The sequence below is a fragment of the Chiloscyllium punctatum genome, chromosome 10 (assembly GCF_047496795.1).
Source record: "Chiloscyllium punctatum isolate Juve2018m chromosome 10, sChiPun1.3, whole genome shotgun sequence".
NCBI classification, from domain to species: domain Eukaryota; kingdom Metazoa; phylum Chordata; class Chondrichthyes; order Orectolobiformes; family Hemiscylliidae; genus Chiloscyllium; species Chiloscyllium punctatum.
In genome coordinates, this window is record NC_092748.1 from 43,078,877 (window position 1) to 43,103,953 (window position 25,077).

The window sequence follows — 25,077 nt, forward strand, 5'->3', positions numbered from 1 at the left end:
AATTGTCAGTTACTGAATTACAAATGGTAGTTAAGCAATCAAGATTTCTACACAAGGGTCCAGGTAAGGCCTGCCATTGCCCCTTAACTACCTGTTTGCCTCTTTTCAAAAAGACTCACTAAATTAAGTGCCAATGTGTAGCACCGTTTAAGTACTGCCACATATTAGCTTTTCTCAGTTAGTACTCTTGAACAAGTTAGTCAAGTTTCATAACCTGGATTAACTGAGCTGTACTTTAATAGCAAAACACTTTTTATACCTGAATGGAACTTGAGTTCTATGAATTAAGTGTATATGTTTATGGAATTTAAAACTTAAGTACAAGGTGATACATTTGAGAGTCTAATAAAGGAAGGACATACACAACATATGATAGGTCCTTAGGGAGTAGTGAGGAACAAAGGGAGTTTGGTGTAAAAGTCTGTGATTTTTTTTTGAAGATGTCAGTTCAGGTAAATAAGTTGATGAGAAAGGCATATGGGATGCTTGCCTTCATTAGCCAGGATGTAGAATATAGGAACGAGGAAGTCTTGTTACAATTTTGTAAAATATAGGTTAGCCCAATTGGAAATAGTGTACAGTCTGGTTGCTACACTATCAGAGGATTGCAGAGGAGTTTCACCAGGATGTTGCCTGGGATGAACTCTGTTATGTGGAGAGACTGGATTTGTTTGCCTTGGAAGAGGCTGATGGGGCAGGGGCTGTGTGGGGTGGGGGAGTACAGGGAGGAGGAATCTGATTTGAGATATACAAAATTGTGAGGCATAGACACAGTAGGTACTGAGAATCTCTTTTTCCCATTTCAGACATTTCTAAAGATCAGAGGGCGTATGTTTAAGTTGAGGAGTAAGTAGTTTAGAGAAGATCTGAGGAAACTTTTCTTTCCCCTACCCAGATGGTGGTAGAAATATAAAACTGCCGGAGTGTGTGGTGGAAGTAAATACAATGTGATCATTTAAGAAACATCTGAATGAGCACTTAAATCGCCAGGGCACGGTACGCTGTGGACCAAGTAGAGATAAGTGGGATTAGTGTAGTTTGGTGTTCACTGGTAGGTATAGACACAAGTTAATGGGCTTGTTTCTATGCTTTTTGATTCTAATGTACTTAAAAAAAACAGATTTGGATTAATTTTTGAGATTCTGATGTAATCATGTAGTTTGGTTCACTGGACAGATTTCCAAAAACCTTTCATTATTTCCTGTCTGGCAGCATCTATATAGAGAAAACAGTTAATATTTTGAGTTCGGTGACCATATTCCAGAATCTGCAGTTCTGTGTGTTTATCTGGAGAGATTATTTCCTGTCTGAAATAGTTGGATTATCCACTAAAGGAGTTAGCTTCTGCTGATTCTGTAAATGGGAAACAAATTATTTGATTTAACATTCTTTTACTACACTGAGTAATTTCAAGATCAGACCTTCTGTATACAGTGCTTGTTTAATTGCATAATTATGTACATGGTATAAAACAGTAAGGCTAACAGCACCTCCCCTGTAGTTTTGTTTTGGTTGGTTTGAGTTTCAGCTTTAATATTGCAGCTCATTACTGTCCCTGAAACTGGCACTGAAAAATAAAGTACAGCACAATATCTAATCAATTGAGCTTTGCAATAACCTGTTACACTTATCAGAAGCCTTTTCTTTGTGGTTTTCCATCTTTGCAATTCGAGACCCAAACTGCATGGCTCTCTTTGGAAGAACAGCAGATGCTGTAAGCCCAAGTTCTTTTGCAGCCATTCGTAGAAGCAACTTTTCACCAATCCCTCGAGGTAGAGTCAAATCTGCTTTCTCCCACACAGGAAGTGCATTCAGAAAAGAAACAACTGCTTCATCCAAAAAGGGAAATCTGAAATAACAGATTTTAACAATTTCATCATATGTATCTTGTATAAAGTTCCTTAACCATTCATAATTTTTATATTACCAGCTCCTCCCTCACTTGCCTAACTGGCTTGATGCTGAACCTGAAATGTTATGTGTGCCCTCACTTGTTATTGATAGGAGATGCCAGTGAGTGCCTCAGTGAAACTGTTCCACTCAGATTTTCTTTCGAGCACGGACAGAAGCTATGGGATAAGTACATAACGATATCTACCCTCTGTACTACAACTTACCTTTCTAAAAATCATCTTTTTTTGTTTACTGTACTAGCAATGTTCAGATTTTGAGAATGAAATCCAACTGAGTTATGTCAAATACTATTGTATTTAAAAAAAATCAAGGCTGTAAATAAGAACAAGTTGATGACAGCACACAACTGCAAGTCAACAAGCTATCATGGGGAAGCAAAAGCAAAGTGGTTTTGTTGTTAGACTACTAATCCTGACATCCAAGTAATGCTCTGGTGGGCCAGGTTTATTCCAGATGGTGGAATTTGAATTGACAAAAAAAACCTAAGGTTGAGACCTTCATTGTTACTTTTATTTTAAACCATTTTTGGTTTGGATCTGTGAATGGAGATCAGAAGGTGACTTTCGGACCGTGAGCAATAGCTTTTTTTAAAAAGAGAACAAACAAACTTTTATTTGTGTGAAGCAAGGTTAACTGTAGGTTGATGGTTATTTATTTATGTGTGGGATGTGGGTGTTGCTGGCTGGCCAGTATTTCTTGCCAGTGCCTGGTTGCCCTTGGTGATAGTGAGCGGACGCCTTGAGCTGCTACAGTCCACCTGGCACACCAGAGTATTACTTGGATCTCAGGATTAGTAGTCTAACAACAAAACCACTTTGCCTTTGCTGACCCACTTTACCATTAGGGAGGCAATTCTAGGATTTTTACCCAGCGACAATGAGTATATTTCCAAGTCAGGATAGTGAGTAACTTGGAGGGGTACATGAAGGTGGCAGTGTTACCATATACCTGCTGCATTTATCCTTCTAGATTGAAGTGGTCATAGGTTTGGAAGGTACTGTCTGAGATTCTTCTTCAAAATAAACAAAATATACTCAAATTGACTCTGACAATGAATTATCCTCAAAAAGATAGCAGATATTTGAATGTTAACAGGGACTTCAGAAGTTGGTGCCAGGATAATGTTGGAAAAGATGTGATGATGCTCTCACTTTAACAAGGTTATTTTCTCTTTGGGTTTATTTTAAGACAGGTCAAAAAGGTAGGGGTGCTGAAATGTCTGGAAAGACCTTTACTTTAACAATAGCAGGGGAGTGGCCAGTTCTCCCAATTCATGTTTTTTTCTGGTTTGGTTTATTTGTAGCAGAGAAGCTGCTGGTAGCTGTAACAGAAGTGGCTACAGTGCAAAAAGGTTCCATGCTTCAGATGATCCCTGGCTGACTTTTCTCTCTGAAATCATTCTTGCCTGTAAGAACCTGTGTTTGAATTTATCTTTTGCCAAGGCGTGTGTTCATGGGATGTTAGAAGAATTGAAACAGCTCCTTAGTTAAGTTGCTGTGTCAGGTCAGTTAAGTTATTCTAAATTATATTTTCTTTTGCTCATGTTTAGGAGAGACTGAACAGGCTGGGGCTGTTTTCCCTGGAGCGTCGGAGGCTGAGGTTTACAAAATTATGAGGGGCATGGATAGGATAAATAGACAAAGTCTTTTCCCTGGGGCAGGGGAGTCCAGAACCAGAGGGCATAGGTTTAGGGTGAGAGGGGAAAGATATAAAAGAGACCTACAGGGCAACTTTTTCAGGCAGAGGGTGGTACGTGTATGGAATGAGCTGCCAGAGAAAGTGGTGGAGGCTGGTACAACTGTAACATTTAAAAGGCATTTGGATGTGTGTATGAGTAGGAAGAGTTTGGAGGGATATGGGGTGGGTGCTGGCAGGTGGGACTAGATTGGGTTGGGATATCTGGTCGGCATGGACAGGTTGGACTGAAGGGTCTGTTTCCATGCTGTACATCTCTATGACTTTATGTTTCAGCTCTAGTGTTTAAATAAACTGTTTTGCTTAAAGCTGAGTGATTTGACCAGCTGCATCTACCTGGAAAATCCATCTGCCTTTAAAATAAGAAAACGTTAGGGTCTAGGCTACCTTAAAATATTGAGGGAGTCTGGCTGCTCCATAACAAAGAAAACCACAAAGAGAAACCAAGGTTTGCACTAGTTTTTGAACCATGTGTTTTTGTGAGAAAGACTGTGCCAATGCAACGGGAAGGAAATTTTATTGCTCAATGCTTATCCTCCCATTATCAGCTTATTGAAAGTCTGAAGAATATAATGTGTTCTGCAAGATGTTTTCAATGACTGGTGTCGTCAGAATCGAAGCAAGATATAAGCTCATGCGGCTGTATTTTTCCCATCTCTGAAGGCTGCTTAAGTGAATTGGCCTGCTACATCTCATTTTACTTCTGATTTATCGCTAAACTGGGCCTATTTATCTTTGTAAGAGCGGGGACTAGAATAAAAAAAACTTTATATTATACATTTAACAAGGTTAAACAAGGTAATCTAATTAAAGTGAGAATACTAATAAATTGTTTCTTTTGTTTCAGCTTTATTGATGAGAGGTATCAGTTATTTAAGAAGCCTGATTAGGAATTGTTTGGAGCACTTGAATATTTTAAATTTGTGTTGCAAATACAAGGATATGGAGGCTGATTTGATTTGACTTGGTCATAACACCAATTATTATGACAAAACTATCATCAATTGTCATAAAAAAAACCCATCTGGTTCACTAATGCCCTTTACAGAAGGCCTACATGCATCTCAAAACACAGTTCAATGTGGTCGACTCTCAGATACCCACTGAAATATCCAAGCAAGCCACTTGCTTGCTTGTGATATTTTATCACACTACTAAAAACACCTCTCAAACGGTCACCTTATTGGGATTGTATTATAGCCCCCCTTTATAGTCAGAGGGAAATCGAGAAAACAAATTTGTAAGGAGATCTCAGTTATCTATAAGAATAATAGGGTGGTTATGGTAGGGGATTTTAACTTTTCAAACATAACACTATGGCAGTTCCAGTCTTAAGGGTTTAGATGGGGAGGTATTGGAGTGTGTACAAGAAAACTTTCTGATTCAGTATGTAGATATACCTACTAGAGAAGGTGCAAAACTTGACCTGTTGGGAAATAAGGCAGGGCAGGTGACTGAGGTGTCAGTGAGGGAGCACTTTGGGGCCAGTGACCATAATTCCATTAGTTTTAAAATAGATGGAAAAGGATAGACCAGACTTAAAAGTTGAAGTTTAAATTGGAGGAAGGCTAATGTTGATGGTATTAGGCAAGAACTTTCAAAAGCTGATTGGGGACAGATGTTCGCAGGAAAGGGACAGCTGGAAAATGGGAAACTTTTAGAAATGAGACAAGAATCCAGAGAAAGTATATTCCTGTCAGGGTGAAAGGAAAGGCTGGTAGGTATAGGGAATGCTGGATGACTAAAGAAATTGAGGATTTAGTTAAGAAAAAGAAGAAAGCATATGTCAGGTATAGACAGGACAGAGCAAATGAATCCTTAGAGTATAAGGGCATTAGGAGTATACGTAAGAGGGAAATCTGGAGGGCAAAGAGGGAGCATGAAATAGCTTTGGCAAACAGAGTTAAGGAGAATCCAAAGGGTTTTTAGAAATATACTAAAGACAAGAGGGTAACTCAGGAGACAACAGGGCCCTTCAAAGATCAGAAAGGCGGCCTTTGTGTGGAGCCACAGGGGATGGGGGAGATACTAAATGAGTAATTTGCATTAGTATTAACTGTGGAAAAGGACATGGAAGACTTAATGTAGGGAATTAGATAGTGACATCTTGAAAAATGTCCATATTATAGAGGAGGAAGTGCTGGATGTCTTTAAATGCATCGAAGTGGATAAATCCCCAGGAACTGTTCAGGTGGACCCTAGAACTCTGTGGGAAGCTAGGGAGTTCATTGCTGGGACTCTTGCTGAGATATTTGAATCATCGATAGTCACAGGTGAGGTGCTGGAAGACTGGAGGTTGACTAACGTGGTGCCACTGTTTAAGAAAGATGGAAGGACAAGCCAGGGAACTACAGACCAGTGAGCCTGATGTCAATGGTGGGCAAGTTGTTGGAGGGAATCGTGAGGGACAGGATGTTCATGTGTTGGGGAAAGGCAAGAACTGACTTGGGATAGTCAACGTAGCTTTGTGCTTGGGAAATCAAGTCTCTCATACTTGATTGAGTTTTTTGAAGTAACAAAGAGGATTGATGAGGGCAGAGTGGTAGATGTAATCTATATGGACTTCGGTAAGACATTCGACAAGGTTCCCCATGGGAGACTGATTAGCAAGGTTAGATCTCCTGGAATACAGGAGAACTAGCCATTTGGATACAGAACTGGCTCAAAGGTAGAAGACAGATGGTGGTGGTGGAGGGTTGTTTTTCAGACTTGAGGCCTGTGATCAGTGCCACAAGGATCAGTGGTGGTTCCACTACTTTTCTTCATTTATATAAATGATTTGAATGTGAGCAGAACAGGTATAGTTAGTATGTTTGCAGATGACACCACAATTGGAAGTGTAGTGGACAGCAAAGAGGGTTGCCTCAGATTACAACAAGATCATGGTGAGGACAGTGCAGGAGAGAGAACCTGCACAGTTACCGCCTTTGCTGTTTGAATTAGTGTATCGCTGGACATCGGAGTGCATCTGGGAAAATTAACAAATAGTGAAATTCACAACTAATCTTGGAGGAACTGTTGGGCGAAGTTCACAGCACAGAATCAGATAAGTTAATTGTTGTTTCAAGTCTGTCCAAGAGAAAGGCTGTATTAGTGTGTACAGTGGGTTCTTTCTTGATTATATGTTTTTGAAGATAAGTCTCTTGACTAAACTTAAAATATAAGCCATAGCTATTAATTTAACCCGGGGCAGTGTTTGTAGAGGAATAAGAGGGTGTTATTTTCTGGGTCTGTAGATTGTGAAGGAGCAAAAATGACCTTTGCAGTGATATGTACTTCTTGTCAGACGTGGGAGTTGAAAGAGTTTAAGGGTTACTGCGGATTATATCTGCCATAATGCTGTTGGATGCGACTCTTATCAGATCGAGTGGATCGATTGGAGAGACAGATAGAAGCAATGAGGAAATTGCAACAGCAACAGTATGTGATGGATGGCAGTTATAGGAAGGTGGGAAGTCTCAGATACAGTCACATAGATGGGTTAACTCCAGGAAGGGTAAGAGAGGTAGGCACCTAGGGCAGGAGTCTTTTGTGGATATACCCATTTCAAACAGGTATGCTGTTTTGGAAAATGAAGGGGGTGATGGATTCTCAGGGGAACGTGGAACGAACAGCCAAGTTTCTGGTATTGAGACTGGCTCTAATGCAACGAGGGGTACGTCGGCTTCCAAGAGATCAATTGTGTTAGGGGTTTCTGTGGCCAGCAGAGAAAAAGCAGAATGGTGTGTTGTTGCCCTGGTGCCAGGACCAAGGATGTCTCAGAGAGGGTGCAGAATGTTCTCACGGGGGAGAGGGGCCAGCAGGAGATCATTGTCCACATTGGAACTAACAACATTGGAAGGGAAAAGGTTGAGATTCTGAAGGAAGATTAGAGAGAGTTAGGCAGAAATTTAAAAAGGAGGTCCTCAAGGGTAGTAATATCTGGATTACTCCCAGTGTTACGAGCTAGTGAGGGCAGGAATAGGAGGATAGAGCAGATGAATGCATGGCTGAGGAGCTGGTGTATGGGAGAAGGATTCACTTTTTTGTATCATTGGGATCTCTTTTGGGGTAGACGTGACCTGTACAAGAAAGACGGATTGCACCTAAATTGGAAGGGGACTAATATACTGGCAGGGAAATTTGCTAGAACTGCTTGTGAGGATTTACTAAAGGGGGGGGGGGACGGGGGACCCAGGGGGAAAGTGAGGAAAGAGATCAATCTGAGATGGGTACAGCTGACAACAGAAGTGAGTCAAACAGTCAGGACAGGCAGGGACAAGGTAGGACTAATAAATTAAGCTGCATTTATTTCAATGCAAGGGGCCTAACAGGGAAGGCAGATAAACTCAGGGCATGGTTAGGAACATGGGACAGGGATATCATAGAAATTCCGGAAAAATGGCTCAGGGACGGGCAGGACTGGCAGCTTAATGTTCCAGTACACCAGGACACAAATGCTACAGGAAGGATAGAAAGGGAGGCAAGAGAGGAGGGGGAGGGTGTGGCATTTTTGATAAGGGATAGCATTACAGTTGTGCTGGGGGAGGATATTCCTGGAAATACATCCAGGGAAGTTATTTGGGTGGAACTGAGAAATAAGAAAGGGATGATCACCTAATTGGGATTTCCCAATAGTCAGAAGGAAATTGAGAAATAAACTTGTAAGGAGATCTCAGCTATCTGTAAGAATAATAGGGTAGTTAAGGTAGGGGATTTTAACTTTCCAAACATCGTCTGGGACTGCCATAGTGTTAAAGGTTTAGATGGAGAGGAATTTCTTAAGTGTGTACAAGACAGTTTTCTGATTCAGTATGTGGATGTACCTACTAGAGAAGATGCAAAACTTGCCCTGCCTTATTTCCCAAAAGTAGGTTGTGACTGAGGTGTCAGTGGGGGAGCACTTTGCGGCCAGCAACCATAATTCTATTTGTTTTAAAATAGTGATGGAAAAGGACAGACCAGATCTAAAAGTTGAAGTTCTAAATTGGAGAAATTAGGCAAGAACTTTCGAAAGCTGATTGGAGGCAGATGTTCGCAGGTAAAGGGACGGCTGGGAAATGGGAAGCCTTCACAAACGAGATAACAAGAATCCAGAGAAAGTATGTTCCTGTCAGGGTGAAAGGGAAGGCTTGTAGATATAGGGAATGCTGAATGACTAAATAAATTGAGGGTTTGATTAAGAAAAATGAAGGAAGCATATCTCCAGTATAGACAGGATAGATCGAGAGAATCTGTCGAAGAGTATAAAGCAAGTAGGAGTATACTTAAGAGGGGAAAAAAGGAGGGCAAAACAGGGACATGAGATAGCTTTGGAAAATAGAATTAAGGAGAATCCAAAGGATTTTTACAAATATATTAAGGACAAAAGGGTAACTAGGGAGAGAATAGGGCCCCTCAAAGATCAGCAAGGCAGCCTTTGTGTGGAGCTATAGACAATGGGGGAGATACTAAATGAATATTTTGCATCAGTATTTACTGTGGAAAAGGATATGAAAGATATAGACTGTAGGGAAATAGATGGTAACATCTTGCAAAATGTCCAGATTACAGAGGAGGAAGTGCTGGATGCCTTGAAACGGTTAAAGGTGGATAAATCCCTAGGACCTGATCAGGTGTACCCTAGAACTCTGTGGGAAGTTGGAGAAGTGATTGCTGGGCCTCTTGCTGAGATATTTGTATCATCAATAGTCGCAGGTGAGGTGCCGGAAGACTGGAGGTTGGCTAACGTGGTGCCACTGTTTAAGAAGGGCAGTAAAGACAAGCCAGGGTGACAAGACCGGTGAGCCTGACCTCAGTCGTGGGCAAGTTTATGGAGGGAATCCTGAGGGACAGGATGTACATGTATTTGGAAAGGCAAGGACTGATTAGGGATAGTCAACATGGCTTTGTGCGTGAGAAATCATGCCTCTCAAACTTGATTGAGTTTTTTGAAGAAGTAACAAAGAAGATTGATGAGGGCAGAGTAGTAGATGTGATCTATGTAGACTTCAGTAAGGCGTTTGACAAGGTTCCCCATGGGAATCTGATTAGCAAGGTTAGATCTCATGGAATACAGGGAGAACTAGCCATTTGGATACAGAACTAGCTCAAAGATAGTAGACAGAGGGTGGTGGTGGTGGAGGGTTGTTTTCAGACTAGAGGCCTGTGACCAGTGGAGTGCCACAAGGATCTGTGTTGGGCCCTCTACTTTTTGTCATTTACATAAATGATTTGGATTCGAGCATAAGAGGTACAGTTAATAAGTTTGCAGATTACACCAAAATTGGAGGTGTAGTGGACAGCGAAGAGGGTTACCTCAGATTACAACAGGATCTGGACCAATGGGCTGAGAAGTGGCAGATGGAGTTTAATTCAGATAAATGTAAGGTGCTGTATTTTGGGAAAGCAAATCTTAGCAGGATTTATACGCTTAATGGGAAGGTCCTAGGGAGTGTTGCTGAACAAAGAGACCTTGGAGTGTAGCTCTTTGAAAGTGGAGTTGCAGGTAGAGAGGATAGTGAAGGCGGCGCTTGGTATGCTTTCCTTTATTGGTCAGAGAATTGAGTACAGGAGTTGGGAGGAGAAAGTGAGGACTGCAGATGCTGGAGAACACAGCTGAAAATGTGTTGCTGGAAAGCGCAGCAGGTCAGGCAGCATCCAAGGAGCAGGAGAATCGATGTTTCGGGCATGAGCCCTTCTTCAGGAAGGGCTCCTGCCCTAAAAGGTCGATTCTCCTGCTCCTTGGATGCTGCCTGACCTGCTGCGCTTTTACAAGAGTTGGGAGGACATTTTGCGGCTGTACAAGACATTGGTTTTGCCACTGTTGGAATATTGCATGTAATTCTGGTCTCCTTCCTAATGGAAAGATGTTGTGAAACTTGAAATGGATCAGAAAAGATTTACAAGAATGTTGCCAGGATTGGAGGATTTGAGCTATAGGGAGAGGCTGAATAGGCTAGGGCTGTTTTCCCTGGAGCGTCGGAGGCTGAGGGGTGACCCTTTATAGAGGTTTATAAAATCATGAAGAGCACGGATAGGGTAAATAGACAAACTCTTTTCCCTGGGGTGGGGGAGTTCAGAACTAGGGGGCATCGATTTAGGGTGAGGGGGAAAGATGTATAAAAGAGACTTAAGGGGCAACTTTCTCATGCAGAGGGTGATACATGTATAGAATGAGCTGCCAGAGGAAGTGGTGAAAGCTAGTACGATTGCAACATTTAAAAGGCATATGGATGGGTATACGAATAGGAAGGGTTTGGAGGGTTATTGGCCTGGCACTGACAGGTGGGACTAGATAGGGTTGGGATATCTGGTCGGCATGGACACGTTGGACCGAAGTGTCTGTTTCCATGCTGTAATCTTGATGACTTTATAAATAAAAAATGAAACCAGACAAACCACTTGTCATCAACCTAGGCACCAGAAACAACAACAGCAATCTCAACCATGTCCCAACAGAAGTGGCAGCACAGTGGTATATGTTTATGAGGGAGTTGCCCTGGGTGTCCTCAACATTGACTTCAGACCACAGGACGTCTTGTAACGTCAGGTCAAACACCACATATGTTTACAACTGCGGAGTTAAAAGCACATGGATACTGTTCAATCTTCAATTTTACATTTTAACTTCTTCAGTTTACAACAACATTCGTATTCAACAGTGAGTTAGAATGCGTTTTTGGATTTCAACATGTTCGAACTTTGCATGGGCTCACCTTGCCTCTTTTCCGTGGTCTCCAATGACTCTGTCGTCTCTCCCAAGATTACGTGAGGAAATGCGGCCGAGTTCCATCCCCAGTTCTTTGACTAGGCCTTCAAAACCTGATGTTTGGTAGCAGACACGGTGACGAGAATAACCTGCGAGTTGTTCATCAGCTCCAATCCCAGTCAATACCACCTTTTTAAAAACAAAGTCCATAAAGGTTTCATCCCTGAATCTATAATGTAATTAAAATGAACTACTGTCCCAGAAATTGAATTACTTTGGATAGTAAAGCAAATTCAGTTTGTATCAAACTGCATTTACACAGGCCAAAAGGTGCAACTTAATTTTGGGATGTTGAGACTTCAAATTACAAAATATTGAATTTAAACCATAGGTAATCTTTTACCATAGCTGAATATGCAGCTTCTTGATGCAATAAGATCAACTTTGAAACCCATTTAGTAAAGTGATACAGAGTGGTGAAGTTATGTGGGTTTCAGGATTTTTGCAGCATTATTGAATGTTGATGAAAATCTAATGGACAGAGGAAATAGAAAGAAGTTATGGCAGCTGGGGCTGGGGGTGGGGGAAAGAGTGCAGCTTGTTTAAAACTGAAATCGGTACAAACCAGGAGAAATTTCCACCTTTTCATGCTCTGTAAAAAGACTTAGGTTTTATGACATCGCTCTCAAACGCTGGAGAAAACAGACGTAGTTTTCTCAATAACTTTGCCATTACAAGGATTAATTTGGTGAACCTGGGTTTAACTCTATGACAAATATATCTTTCCTTACATAAGGTAACCAAAACCCCACAGTACTCTGGGTGAGGTCTCATCAAGGCTGTATGTAAATACAAAATATCTTTACTTCTGTATTCAAATTCCCTTAATGAATTGTCTACAAACTCTTCTTGTGTTTCTATTTGCTTGCAGCACGTAGATGCTAGCCTCCAGTGACTTGTGGACAAGGAGACTCATTTTTGTGGACACATACACTGCCCAACCTATCACCACTTCTATTTTTTTTCAACTAAAGTTAATACATCCCCACTTATTTATATTTTATTCCACTTGCATTTTCAAACCTGGGGATCTGAGAACTAAGTTGACAAGTAACTGTTCCTCCTGCATCTCCATGCCAATGATGGCCCAACCATGTCTTATGCTATGTAAACTGGTGACTCTTTTTCAATTTTTTTTCTTGTGCCCTAAATCTGATAAATGTAAAATAGCACTTTGACATCATGTTGTCTTTTAGCAATGTTTAAATTCTTTGAAGCTGCCTAAACCCCTAAGGATAGATCAAAGACAAAATCTTGAAGAACAGTAGTGAAGTTTTGATTTTATTCTCGGTCAGTTGGATTACTTAAGGGCCTCATTCAGTTTAGGATTAGTTTATTGAAATTAATGCTGAATTTCTTAATGATGTGGAATGCGTAAAACACTGAGCATTCTATTTATGACTTAAACAGTAATCAAAATGATAAATTGTGATGTGTTTCCTGTAAAAGAATACTCATGAAGGTAGAGATTTTTACATTCAAAATGGTGGACAAAAACGATCTTTTAGGGATGATGCCACACCTTTGCACTGCTTGTATATGGTTGGATTTCTCCATTACTGGTCCTAGTACCAATACCTCTTGCAGCAAACCACACAGCACAGCCAATACTGTCATCCAGTACTGTGTCCAAAGGTTGTACCAAATTACGAATCCGCTGTTGTCTCATTTCCTTCAGCTCTTCTAATGTGATATTGATTTCTATAAAGTTCCATTTTCTTGCAGGGTTTATAATTTGTAACTCTTTTAAACCTGAAAGTCCAGTGATCCGGTCAGGCACATTAAAACTAGTGGTCTCATTAAGACTACTATTGTCATCTTGGACAGTTTCCTCTTCAGGTGCCCTAGAAGCATTGCTTTTTTTCTTTTGCTTTGTTGAGGTCTTCTGCTGCTTAAAGGCTACATTCAATAGATCAATAGGTTCATCTTGTGGAATATGATGGTCAGCCAAGGCTGCAAGAACCATAGAATCAACACCTCCGGAAAAGAGAATAGCAACTTTTGCTTTAGTAGAAATTGTGAACTGGGATGAGGTGGGAATTTGACATCTTGGTAAGAAAAGCACTCGCCGCCTAACAGATTCACTCAAAACATTAATGAACTTATGAACTAATATCTTCTTTTCATCGGAAAGAAAACTCTCAACATTTACTGAAGATGCTTCACAACTTGATGTGTGTGTCTCACACACACTGTAATTCATTGGAGTAATGGGTACTATAGGGAAAAGTTTTGATCCATTTAAAAATACAGAAACAAAACTCGGTACTTCTTCAATAAACTGAACTTCTTCACCTAAATGGAAAGTCTTGAATTCATATTCAATGGGCCTATATTTCCATGGATACCATGATATTGCCAATGCGTTGCCACTAGTGTTTTTCTGGAGGTCAATTTTATAAAGTCCACATGCTGGTACTTCCTGCCAGGGAAAATTTCCACACTTGGAAACAGACTGACTCACTGATGTGAGAGTAAGACAGAGATTTTCAGCATTCTTAAACTGCCACAGTAAACTACGTCGACCAAAAAAGTCTCGACCGAACCACAAGCAGTGACTGAATGCTTGGTAGTATATAAATGTCCAAGGTCCTTGAATAGTAGAAAAGACAGACAGAATGGATTCTTCATTCTTACACGAAGACAAATGTTGAAGAATGATCAGAGTATCATTTGCTTCAGGTCCAATTTCAATTCCTCCAAAAATTTCCCCATTCCAAAGGAGAAGGTTTCCCTGAGTATCCTGCAGGGGCTGTGGGTTTAGGCACCCTCTCATATGAAGCACGTGTCCAGATAAAAATATATTATAGCCCAGTTCAGGCACTTCTTTGGATAACTGTTGACTGCAGTTAGGTCCCCTCCGTTGTAGGCTTTCAAACATATCTTTTCCCACAATATCATGAGTGGAAACACCTTCCTGAGGGGCTAGAACTAATATACAACAAATACCACACATTTTATGTGCCTTTCAATTTATCCATCAATTTCGATCAATAACAAATGTTGATCTTGCTATTAGTTATTTGTAACTTTTTCAGCATTTTCTAAATTCTGGTATTCTTTCTTCATCTCATCAAGAGCACCTGCAAAAGGTACAGAGTTATTGCTAGACTTTTGGAATGCACATAATCTAATATATGACAAAATAACACACAAATAAATAATGCAATCATAGCAGTTTTAGTATAAAAGGGTACAAAATTTGATTTGAATTTCCTGAAGATTTGAGCAAGGTGAGGACTCCTTAAGTAAAAATGCCTGTGGAAACATAATCCCTTGTCTTATTCAATGCTTTTAGTGCTTAGAGAAGAATTTTTTTTATTCATTCATGGGATGAGGGTGTCGCTGGTTAAGCCAGTATTTATTGCTCATCCCTAATTACCCAAAAGGCAGTTAAGAGTCAACCCCATTGCTGTAAGTCTCAAGTTACATGTAGGCCAGACTGGGTAAGATTGCCCTAAAGAGACATTAGTAAACAAGATGAGTTTTTCTGACAATTGACAATGGATTCATGGCCATGATGAGACTCTTAATTCTAGATTTGCATTGAATTCAAATTCCACGATCTGCTGTAGGATTCAAACCTGGGTCTCTGGATAACAGTGTGGCGATAATACCACTAGGCCACTGCCTCCCCCATAGCAGGTAAAAGATTTGCACCAAAGTTAGATGGTGAAAGAATAGACAAATCCTATAATCATGATACATTTATTGAATGAAAAGAATTAGTGTTTATCAAATATTTTAATAATTACTTTGGGTGTTCCACATGTTTACGTATTTAAGTATACTATTTGGTTCTTTGCAAATTGCAATGTATGTTCTACAACTTAAATCTATAATGAGATCAATTTTTAATTAACAATTATTACTAGTTTCAGTTTAATGAATATAGAACATGAGAAGTAAGTGGTGTCAGCAAGAGTAGGCTATTTGGTCCTTCAAGCCTGCCCAGCCATTTGATAAGATCATGGCTGATTTGACTGTTACTTTAACCCAATTTCTTGGCTACCCCCTACATTCTTTCCTGACTTCCCTGTTAGTCAAAAATGTATCCATCTCTGTCTTTAAAATATTCAATGTCACTACTCTATGGGAAAGAATTCTACAGACTTAACCAGAGAAAATAATTATCCTCATCGCCACTTTAAATGAGAGACTTCTTGTTTTGGATTTAGAACTATAAAATATACTAATGAATTTGTTTGTCATCAATTATATTTACTAATGTAACTCCTGTCAAAACAAGTCCAATAATGTAGCACCACGGCATATTAAGACGTTGGATTTCATAAGCCACATCTGAATCAGAGGTGGTAATAATCAGAGCTTTCCCCATGAGGATGAATGACCTAAGAGGTATTTGAGTTCCTTGACTATATATCTACATATTAAAAACATGAAGGGGTATGGGACAAAGCAGGAAAATGGTGTTGCAGTGGAAATTAGATTAGATTTCCTACGTGTGGAAACAGGCCCTTCGACCCAACAAGTCCACAATGACCCTCCGAAGAGCAACCCACCCAGACCCATTTCCCTCTGACTAATGTACCTAACACTATGGGAAATTTAGCACGGCCAATTCACCTGACCTGCACATCTTTGTATCAGCCATGATCTCACTAACTGGCGTTGTGGGCTCAAAAGCTTCCTCCAGCCTCTATTTCTTATGTTTCTAAACCACTCTATGCAACTCTTAATTATCAATTCAAGATGGCTAAAGCTGATTGAGAGCTACTCTCACGTAAGAGGTAGTGCAAAGAAAAAGGACGTATTAATGGAGTGGGAGAAGGCAAATTAAAATAGGGAAGGAAAAGATGACCTCATGTGTGTTGCATGAATATAAAAATCAAGGTAACAAAGGAATATTCAGCATATCCTACATAGTTGTAACACATGAACCACTCATTACACTCAATGCATTTTACAAATATGCTTAAGGTATATAACTTACATTTACATTCATTTAGAGTCTGGGTTTGATCTGCTAAGAAAAATATATTGCTGTTGGGCTGCTGCTTATAAACTCTCTGAAAAAGAATGAATAACAATTATTAATAAAACTAAAATTAATCATGAATCATTTTGTAACAACGCAGCACTGAATCTCGTTTGGAGAATAGAATATAAGTGGAACATGTTTTCAATGGGGGATTAGTTGAGAAACAGTGATCACAATAATATTAGAGTTGATACGGTTTTGAAAAGAACAATGAAAAATCAAATGTGAAAATATTCAACAGGAGGAGAGCTAATTTTAGTAAGTTGAAAAGGCGTCTTGTTCACATGCACTGTAATCAAGATTAACTGGTAAAATTGTAAACAAGCAATGAAATATTGATTGGCTGCAGACTGCGGAGCTGACTGGATAACTAACAGTATAGGGATTAAAATTAAACAAACATAAAACATTTGATCAATATGTATAGTAACAACTTCATGACTGGTCCATGGACAGGATGGCTACAGTCTCAAGTTTAAACAATACTGGAGAAGCTTCTAGCTTGCAAATCTCTTATGTGGAAAAATAACAGAAATATGCCTGGTGGTTATTCTCACTAAGCATTTCCGATAGACTGTAAATTGTTTGTCAAAAGGAAAAACCACCTTTGGAGGCACTGAAAGAGTGAATTCTCAACTCGTGAAATGGAAGACTCATAAGGGGCATAATTTCAAGGTCTGCAAATGACATGAAAGTTGGTAGACAATTGATACATGAAATTCACTGCAATATGAAGAGAATCATTTTGCTAGGAATGATATCAGAGTCAAACTAAATTGTATAATCTTAAAAGAGATGCAGAACAGAAAAATCTGGCAGTTCAGAAGACGGCTAAAAAGACGGGCAAAATCCTTGATTCTGTAAACAGATGTAACAAGTGCAAAAGGAAACAAGGAAGTTTATCCAACACGACTTGGGTCTCATCTGGGGGCTTGTGGCCAATTCCACACACACACACTTTAGCAATGATATCAAACCTTGAAAGACTTTTAAGATGATTAAGACAAAATCTTATAAAAAGGGTTCAAAGTCATGAAGAGTTAAAAACAAAACTACTTCCAGTGGGGGAATGGTTTCTAATCAGAGGGCAAAGATTTAATGACATTGGCAAAAGAACCAGAGGCAAAATATGGAATTGTGCAGTAACGTCTTGATCTACATGCACTATCTAAAAAGGGTAGCTGATGTAGGTTAAGTATCAACTTCCAAAATGGAATTAGATAAAGACTCAAAGAGCAATGGGAAAAGATGGAAGTGGGACTCGATGGATAGCTTTTTCAAAGAGCTACCACAGGCATGTTGAGCTAAACAGCTCCTTCTGTTCAGTATCATACTTTGAGTTTAAAATGTTCTGAAAATTAAATCTGGAACCTCTAGTCTTTATAGTCATCATGGCATCTAATTCTGATAAACCCAATATCTATGTCTTTATTAGCTTTATTGCTAGATTATTCCAAATATTAAACACTATGAGGCATTTTCCTGCTATCTGATCTAAATTTGCTCTACAAAAATTTTCTTTTTTTAGGCAAAATTTATTTATCTTACATTGTAATTTGAAGGCAACCATTATATTTACGCCAGAACTGAACATCTACAAGTATTAACTTGGGTTTCATTGACTTACCCGATTTTTCTTAAGGTTGGAGAGCTCATCAATGACAACACTTTGTTCTTGTATCTATTGAAACAACATTACATTTGACATTGGAATAACAATAAAGAATTGTAACCAAGTAGACATTGCAGTTCAGTTAAAACGTCAACTTAGAATGGATTTCTTTTTAAAAAAATCGCAAATTTCTTTTTGTAAGGTATCGTGAAATTTAATGAGCTGAGCAATTATTCACTCCTTTTAAAAATTACTGTACTTGATCTTTTCAAAATCAGCAGGAACCCTCTTCTTTTTTTTCCCTTGCATGCACTTAATCTTTGAAGGCCTGATTTACTCTGCCCTGCCACCCTTTCAGATACTGCATTCCAGTTCATAATCACCCACTGCATATAGAGGCCTTCCTTCATGTGGCTTTTAGCTCTTTTGCCAAACACTTCAAAATATCCTTTGATACACTAGGCTTTTGTCAACGGGAAACTTCCCTCGATTTACTTTGCCTATTCCTCATGATTTTGAAAACCACAATTTCTTCTTATCCAAAGAGAACAACCAAAGACCTTATTTAACTTGTCCACAGAACCAGCTGAGTGTTTTTCTGTGCTTTTTAAAACTCTTCACAGCCTTCTGAAAGTGCAGCACCAAAATTTGACATAATGTTCCAGTTGAGGCTGAAATAATTTTCAACCAAGTTCTGGATTAGTGGTGCTGGAAGAGCACAGCAGTTCAGGCAGCATCCAAGTAGCTTCAAAATCGACGTTTCGGGCAAAAGCCCTTCATCAGGAATAAAGGCAGTGAACCTGAAGCATAGGGAGATAAGCTAGAGGAGGGTGGGGGTGGGGAGAGAGTAGCATAGAGTACAATGGGTGAGTGGGGGAGGAGATGAAAGTGATAGGTCACGGAGGAGAGGGTGGAGTGGAAAGGTGGAAAAGGAGATAGGCAGGTCGGACAAGTCCGGACAAGTCAAGGAGACAGTGCTGAGCTGGAGGTTTGAAACTAGGATGAGGTGGGGGAAGGGGAAATGAGGAAGCTGTTGAAGTCCACATTGAGACCACACGCCGTGACATCGAACACTTCTTCCGTCGCCTCCGCCTCTGAGCTTACTTTCACAATCACCTTCCGAGGACCCCTTTGCCCACCTCCAACACACTGCATCCACCTGGACACCCCGCGCTGGCCAATTACCTGCCCTCGACCTCTTCATTTCCAAATGCCGCCGGGACATTAACCGCCTCAACCTGTCGACCCCCCTCCCCCACTCCAACCTCTCACCCTCACAACACGCAGCCCTCCAATCCCTCTGCTCTAATCCCAACCTCACCATTAAGCCAGCAGATAAAGGGGGCGCAGTGGTAGTCTGGCGCACTGACCTCTACACCGCTGAAGCCAAATGCCAACTCGAGGACACCTCTTCCTACTGCTCCCTCGACCATGACCCCACCCCCCATCACCAAACCATCATCTCCCAGACCATACAGAACCTCATCACCTCAGGAGATCTCCCACCCACAGCTTCCAACCTCATAGTCCAGGAACCCCGCACTGCCCGGTTCTACCTCCTTCCCAAGATCCACAAGCCTGACCACCCTGGCCGACCCATTGTCTCAGCATGCTCCTGCCCCACTGAACTCATGTCTACCTACCTCGACACTGTCCTATCCCCCCTAGTCCAGAAACTCCCCACATACGTTCGAGACACCACCCACGCCCTCCACCTCCTCCAAGACTTCCGTTTCCCCGGCCCCCAACGCCTCATCTTCACCATGGATATCCAATCCCTCTACACCTCCATCCGCCATGACCAGGGCCTCCAAGCCCTCCGTTTTTTTGCTCCAGACGTCCCCAACAGTACCCTTCCACTGTCACACTCATTCGTTTGGCCAAACTGGTCCTCACCCTTAACAATTTCACCTTTGAATCCTCCGACTTCCTCCAGACCAAAGGCGTAGCCATGGGCACACGTATGGGCCCCAGCTATGCCTGTCTCTTTGTTGGCTATGTAGAACAGTTGATCCTCCGTAATTATACCGGCACCACTCCCGACCTCTTCCTCCGCTACATTGATGACTGCATTGGTGCCACCTCGTGCTCCTGCGAGGAGATTGAGCAATTCATCAACTTCACCAACACATTCCACCCTGACCTTAAATTTACCTGGACCATCTCTGACACCTCCCTTCCCTTCCTGGACCTCTCCATCTCCATTAATGATGACTGACTTGACACTGACATTTTTTACAAACCCACCGACTCCCACAGCTACCTGGATTACACCTCTTCCCACCCTATCTCTTGCAAAAATGCCATCCCGTATTCCCAATTTCTCCGCCTCTGCCGTATCTGCTCCCAGGAAGACCAGTTCCACCACAGAACACACCAGATGGCCTCCTTCTTTAGAGACCGCAATTTCTCTTCCCACGTGGTTAAAGATGCCCTCCAATGCATCTTGTCCATATCCCGCACCTCTGCCCTCAAACTCCACCCCTCCAACCGTAACAAGGACAGAACGCCCCTGGTGCTCACCTTCCACTCTACAAACCTTCGCATAAACCAAATCATCCGCCGACATTTCCGCCACCTCCAAAAAGACCCCACCACCAGGGATATATTTACCTCCCCACCCCTTTCCGCCTTCCACAAAGACCGTTCCCTCCGCGACTACCTGGTCAGGTCCACACCCCCCTACGATCCACCCTCCCATTCTGGCACTTTCCCCTGCCACCGCAGGAACTGTAAAACCTGCGCCCACACCTCCTCCCTCACCTCTATCCAAGGCCCTAAAGGAGCCTTCCACATCCATCAAGGTTTTACCTGCACATCCACTAATATCATTTATTGTATCCGTTGCTCCCGATGTGGTCTCCTCTACATTGGGGAGACTGGGCGCCTCCTAGCAGAGCGCTTTAGGGAACATCTCCGGGACACCCGCACCAATCAACCAAACCGCCCCGTGGCCCAACATTTCAACTCCCCCTCCCACTCTGCTGAGGACATGGAGGTCCTGGGCCTCCTTCACCGCCGCTCCCTCACCACCAGACGCCTGGAGGAAGAACGCCTCATCTTCCGCCTCGGAACACTTTCAACCCCAGGGCATCAATGTGGACTTCAACAGCTTCCTCATTTCCCCTTCCCCCACCTCATCCTAGTTTCAAATTTCCAGCTCAGCCCTGTCTCCTTGACTTGTCCGACCTGCCAATCTCCTTTTCCACCTATCCACTCCACCCTCTCCTCCTTGACCTGCTGCCTGAACTGCTGTGCTCTTCCAGCACCACTAATCAAGCATTGTACTCTATGCTACTTTCTCCCCACCCCCACCCTCCTCTAGCTTATCTCTCCACGCTTCAGGCTCACCGTCTTTATTCCTGATGAAGGGCTTTTGTCCGAAACGTCGATTTCGAAGCTACTTGGATGCTGCCTGAACTGCTGTGCTCTTCCAGCACCACTAATCCAGAATCTGGTTTCCAGCATCTGCAGTCATTGTTTTTACCTCGTTAATTTTCTACCAAGGTTCATTGTAACTTTCTTGCTTTTGTACAGTATGTCATATAGTCGTAGAGCTGTACAACATGGAAACAGGCCCTTCAGTCCAATCTGTCCATGCCGACCAGATATCCCAACCCAATCTAGTCCCACCTGCCAGCACCCGGCCCATAACTCTCCAAACCCTTTCTATTCATATACCCATACAAATGCCTTTTAAATGTTGCATTTGTACCAGCCTCCACCACATCCTCTGGCAGCTCATTCCATACACATACCAGCTTCTGTGTGAAAAGTTGCCCCGTAGATCTCTTTTATATCTTTCCCCTCTCACCCTAAACCTATGCCCTCTAGGTCTGGACTCCCTGACTCCAGTGAAAAGACTTTGTCTGTTTATCCTATCTATGCCCCTCATAATTTTGTAAACCTTTAAGGTCAACCCCCAGCCTCCGACGCTCAAGGGAAAAAAGCCCCAGCCTGTTCAGCCTCTCCCTATAGCTCAAATCCTCCAACCCTGGCAACATGCTTTTATTTTGAAAGCTCAGGATCCTTTGGACCAGTTTTAAAGCCCACTTTTGACCCAGCTCTGTCATCTGCAATGATTTGAGCGCATGTAACCCTTGATGACATTTTCCTGCATACCTTCACAATTACAACCCTTCCTACCTGCATTTCCTCAGCCACTCCAAGGTTCCATGCACTTCAATCAGCATTTATTTCCGGAAGTCACAGCAAGAGAAAAAAATATGAGGGGGAATGCTGCTTATCAAAATGCATTCTTTTGTACTTTTCTACATTAATTTGCTCTGCATCATGTCTGCATGTTCCACCAGCATATCTATGGCCTCTTAAAGTCCCTTACTTCACTCCTTTTCATTCAATATAGTTCCATGCTTTATGTCATGCGTTCACTGTGGTAGGTTTCCAACTTCTCATGATGCTTTGCCAAAGCCGTTTCTAATTCCTTACTTCTTAGATTTCTTAATGCCTGTGTTATACTGATAGCTTCTAGTTATGCCCTTCTCCATAAATATAACCAGTCTTTGTATATCTAATCTATCAAAAACTCAATTTACAGATGTCAAATAAAGTCACCGTCAGCCCTTTTCAATTAAACTAAACATGTTACTTATTTATCCATTATGAAAGTTTACATGCTGAAAACCTTCCACGTTATCAGAAGAAATTTTGCCAATGAAAATTTGTTGTTCTAATATGCTGAATTAAATTGTATGATGTACAAAAGCTCAAAAAGCCAGCCTCCTTTAAAAGATGATTGCCATTTTGAAAAGTTAACAAAAACTTGAAGCTACCAAGCACTGCCTAACAACTGTTCTTCCAGTTGCACGGGAAGTGATCTTCAAACTTTACTTATAAGCATTATCAAACTCACCCACTATAATGGAAATTTCTATTATATTTTCTTTTAATAATGGAGCAAGGTTATAGGCTGGTGTCCTGCCAAAAAGAGCTGCACTTAATAACCATTACTTAACAATTATTTCAATGTCATCTTTTTGGCCAATAAACATCTTATGCACCACTTCAAAACACCTTTATGAAGTCCTTATACACCACATCAATCCATTCGGTTACTTCAACAAAATTTAATAAAGTTTGTTAAACACCATTTATCTGACAAGCGCATGCTGGTTTTGCTTTACTAATTTGCATTTATCCAAGTGACATTAATTTTGTCCATGATTATTGTTTGTTAAAACTTTCCCACCATCAAGGTTAATTCCATATGCAGACCTTGGTTTTGATCCTGATTGGCCCCATGTCATCTCTTACTACCCTTTCACCATACATTTATAAGAATTTTGCAGTCCAGTTTAATGCTGTTTCATACTTTCTCATTGATCCTCTCATTTCCTTTTTCAATCCCTTTCCAAACATCACACATTCAATTCATGATCTGTCTCCATTTTCTGCTCATTGTTATTCCTTACCTATTAGTTATCCAGAGAATTCCAACTTAGGTTGTCATCCTATTCCCTCTCAGGGAATGTCCCTCCATTGTGCCTGAAGCAGCTCCTCTTTAAAAATAGTTTAAATTGATCGAATGTTTTGCCAGTCAATTTGATTCCAAAGTACCAGGGCAAATCTGACCTCAATGCATTGAAATTGATGACTAGAGTGGCGCTGGAAAAGCACAGCCAGTCAGGCAGCAACCGAGGAGCAGGAAAATCGACGTTTCGGGCAAAAGCCCTTAATCAAGGCGCATTGAAATTGATCCCTGTCCGATTAAATAGTTTTAATTAAAGTAGACCTTGGGTCATTTGCCCAATTTGATTTAAACTTTATGAATGGCCAATCTCTTGCACTTATTTTTAAAAACGTGCAACTGTCAAGGCTTCTACCTTCAGCGGGTTGCCCACACGGTAAAGATTCACATCAAAGGCAGCCTTGAGAAGCCAGTTCAAAGTATTTTCATTTGATACGTTACACTTGTAAAGATTCAAACGCGAAACGGTCCACAATACATTCAAAAGGATGATTCTGAGCATGCAGTGGGTATGGGAACGGAAGGGGGAAATTGGCAGTCGGTAATGAAGCTGGTGCGAAGAGCCAGTGCGGGCACGACGGGCCGACCGGTCTCCTTCCGCACACTCAGACTTTGTCACTGTGTAGCTGCAGAAGTGGGGGGTGCGTTTTCCAGCCCTGCACCAGGTCACGATTACTCCTGGGTATTGCTCCTGCTGCCAAGTCGACACGGCTAGGAATCATACCTGTTTACTTAACTCTTCTCTCCGAGCTCCCACACGATCTGCTACTTTATTTGAAACGGCCTCCATCACCTTCTCTTCACCTGCCCACTCCCCTCAGGTCGTTTCCATGTGCGACTCCCGGAAGGACACAAGCCGACACCACGCATGCGTCGTGGTGGTGGCGATGGCGTTACGCTCTCTAGCGCCACCGGCGCCTGGCTGTTTGGGAGGTCACATGACATCGGCATTCACAACAGCGCAGACGTGGGTGGGGCTCTAAATGATGTAGCGCATCCACTAACGTTGTGTCTGGCCCCAAAAAACTAAGGAAATTGTGTAACATTTCCTCAAACTACTGGTGACACTTCCTACGGAGCAAGAATAGCATTTGATCACCGTGAATTATTGTTTTATTTAAAACATAATATGGAGGTGCCCGTTTTGGACAGGGGTGTACAAAGTTAAAAATCACACAACACCAGGTTTATTTGGAAATACAAGCTTTCGGAGCACTGCTCCTTCATAGGAAGTTAGTGGGGCAGGATCATAGGACTCAGAATTTATACTAAAAGATCAACACTGATGCGATGTGTTGAATAAACCTAGACTGCTGTTGTGTTTAGTCATTTAGAATGGGGATGCAGATTTCGATTGATTAATATTTAAATCCCAGAACTCCTTTGAAGTCACAGTACTGAGACAACTTACGGTTTTATCAGTATAAAAAAAGGTGACATATCAGCTCAGACATTTTATTAAAGGTGTGAGGTTAGGGTCTGTCTGTCCCAACATTGCATCAGACTGATTCTATTTCCAAAGTAAGAATTTATCAAATGTCACATGGACTAACTGCCCACAGATTATGTGCTTTTTGAAAAAAATAGAATGTATCTGCAAATACAAATCTGCAAATGCAAATTCACCCAAAGACTTA

General features: G+C 41.4%; 1 protein-coding gene across 6 annotated transcripts; it reads right to left on the reverse strand.

Moving 5' to 3' along the window:
• Positions 1-1,593: 1,593 nt before the first annotated feature.
• On the reverse strand, positions 1,594-24,299 carry asnsd1 (asparagine synthetase domain containing 1). 6 transcript variants are annotated; one of them, XM_072579011.1, is made up of 7 exons: positions 24,165-24,292; positions 19,864-20,043; positions 17,968-18,021; positions 16,293-16,368; positions 12,861-14,421; positions 11,286-11,467; positions 1,594-1,849 (listed from the first exon to the last, which is right to left on the reverse strand). In XM_072579011.1, exons 5-7 carry the CDS (start codon positions 14,292-14,294, stop codon positions 1,594-1,596), a joined length of 1,872 nt encoding a protein of 623 aa, XP_072435112.1. In that variant the 5' UTR covers positions 14,295-14,421; positions 16,293-16,368; positions 17,968-18,021; positions 19,864-20,043; positions 24,165-24,292. The 6 variants fall into 6 exon arrangements, with proteins under 6 accessions (XP_072435112.1, XP_072435111.1, XP_072435114.1 ...); XM_072579010.1 differs by having other exon boundaries at positions 19,849-20,043; XM_072579013.1 differs by lacking the exon at positions 24,165-24,292 and adding an exon at positions 23,385-24,032 and having other exon boundaries at positions 19,849-20,043.
• Positions 24,300-25,077: the final 778 nt, after the last annotated feature.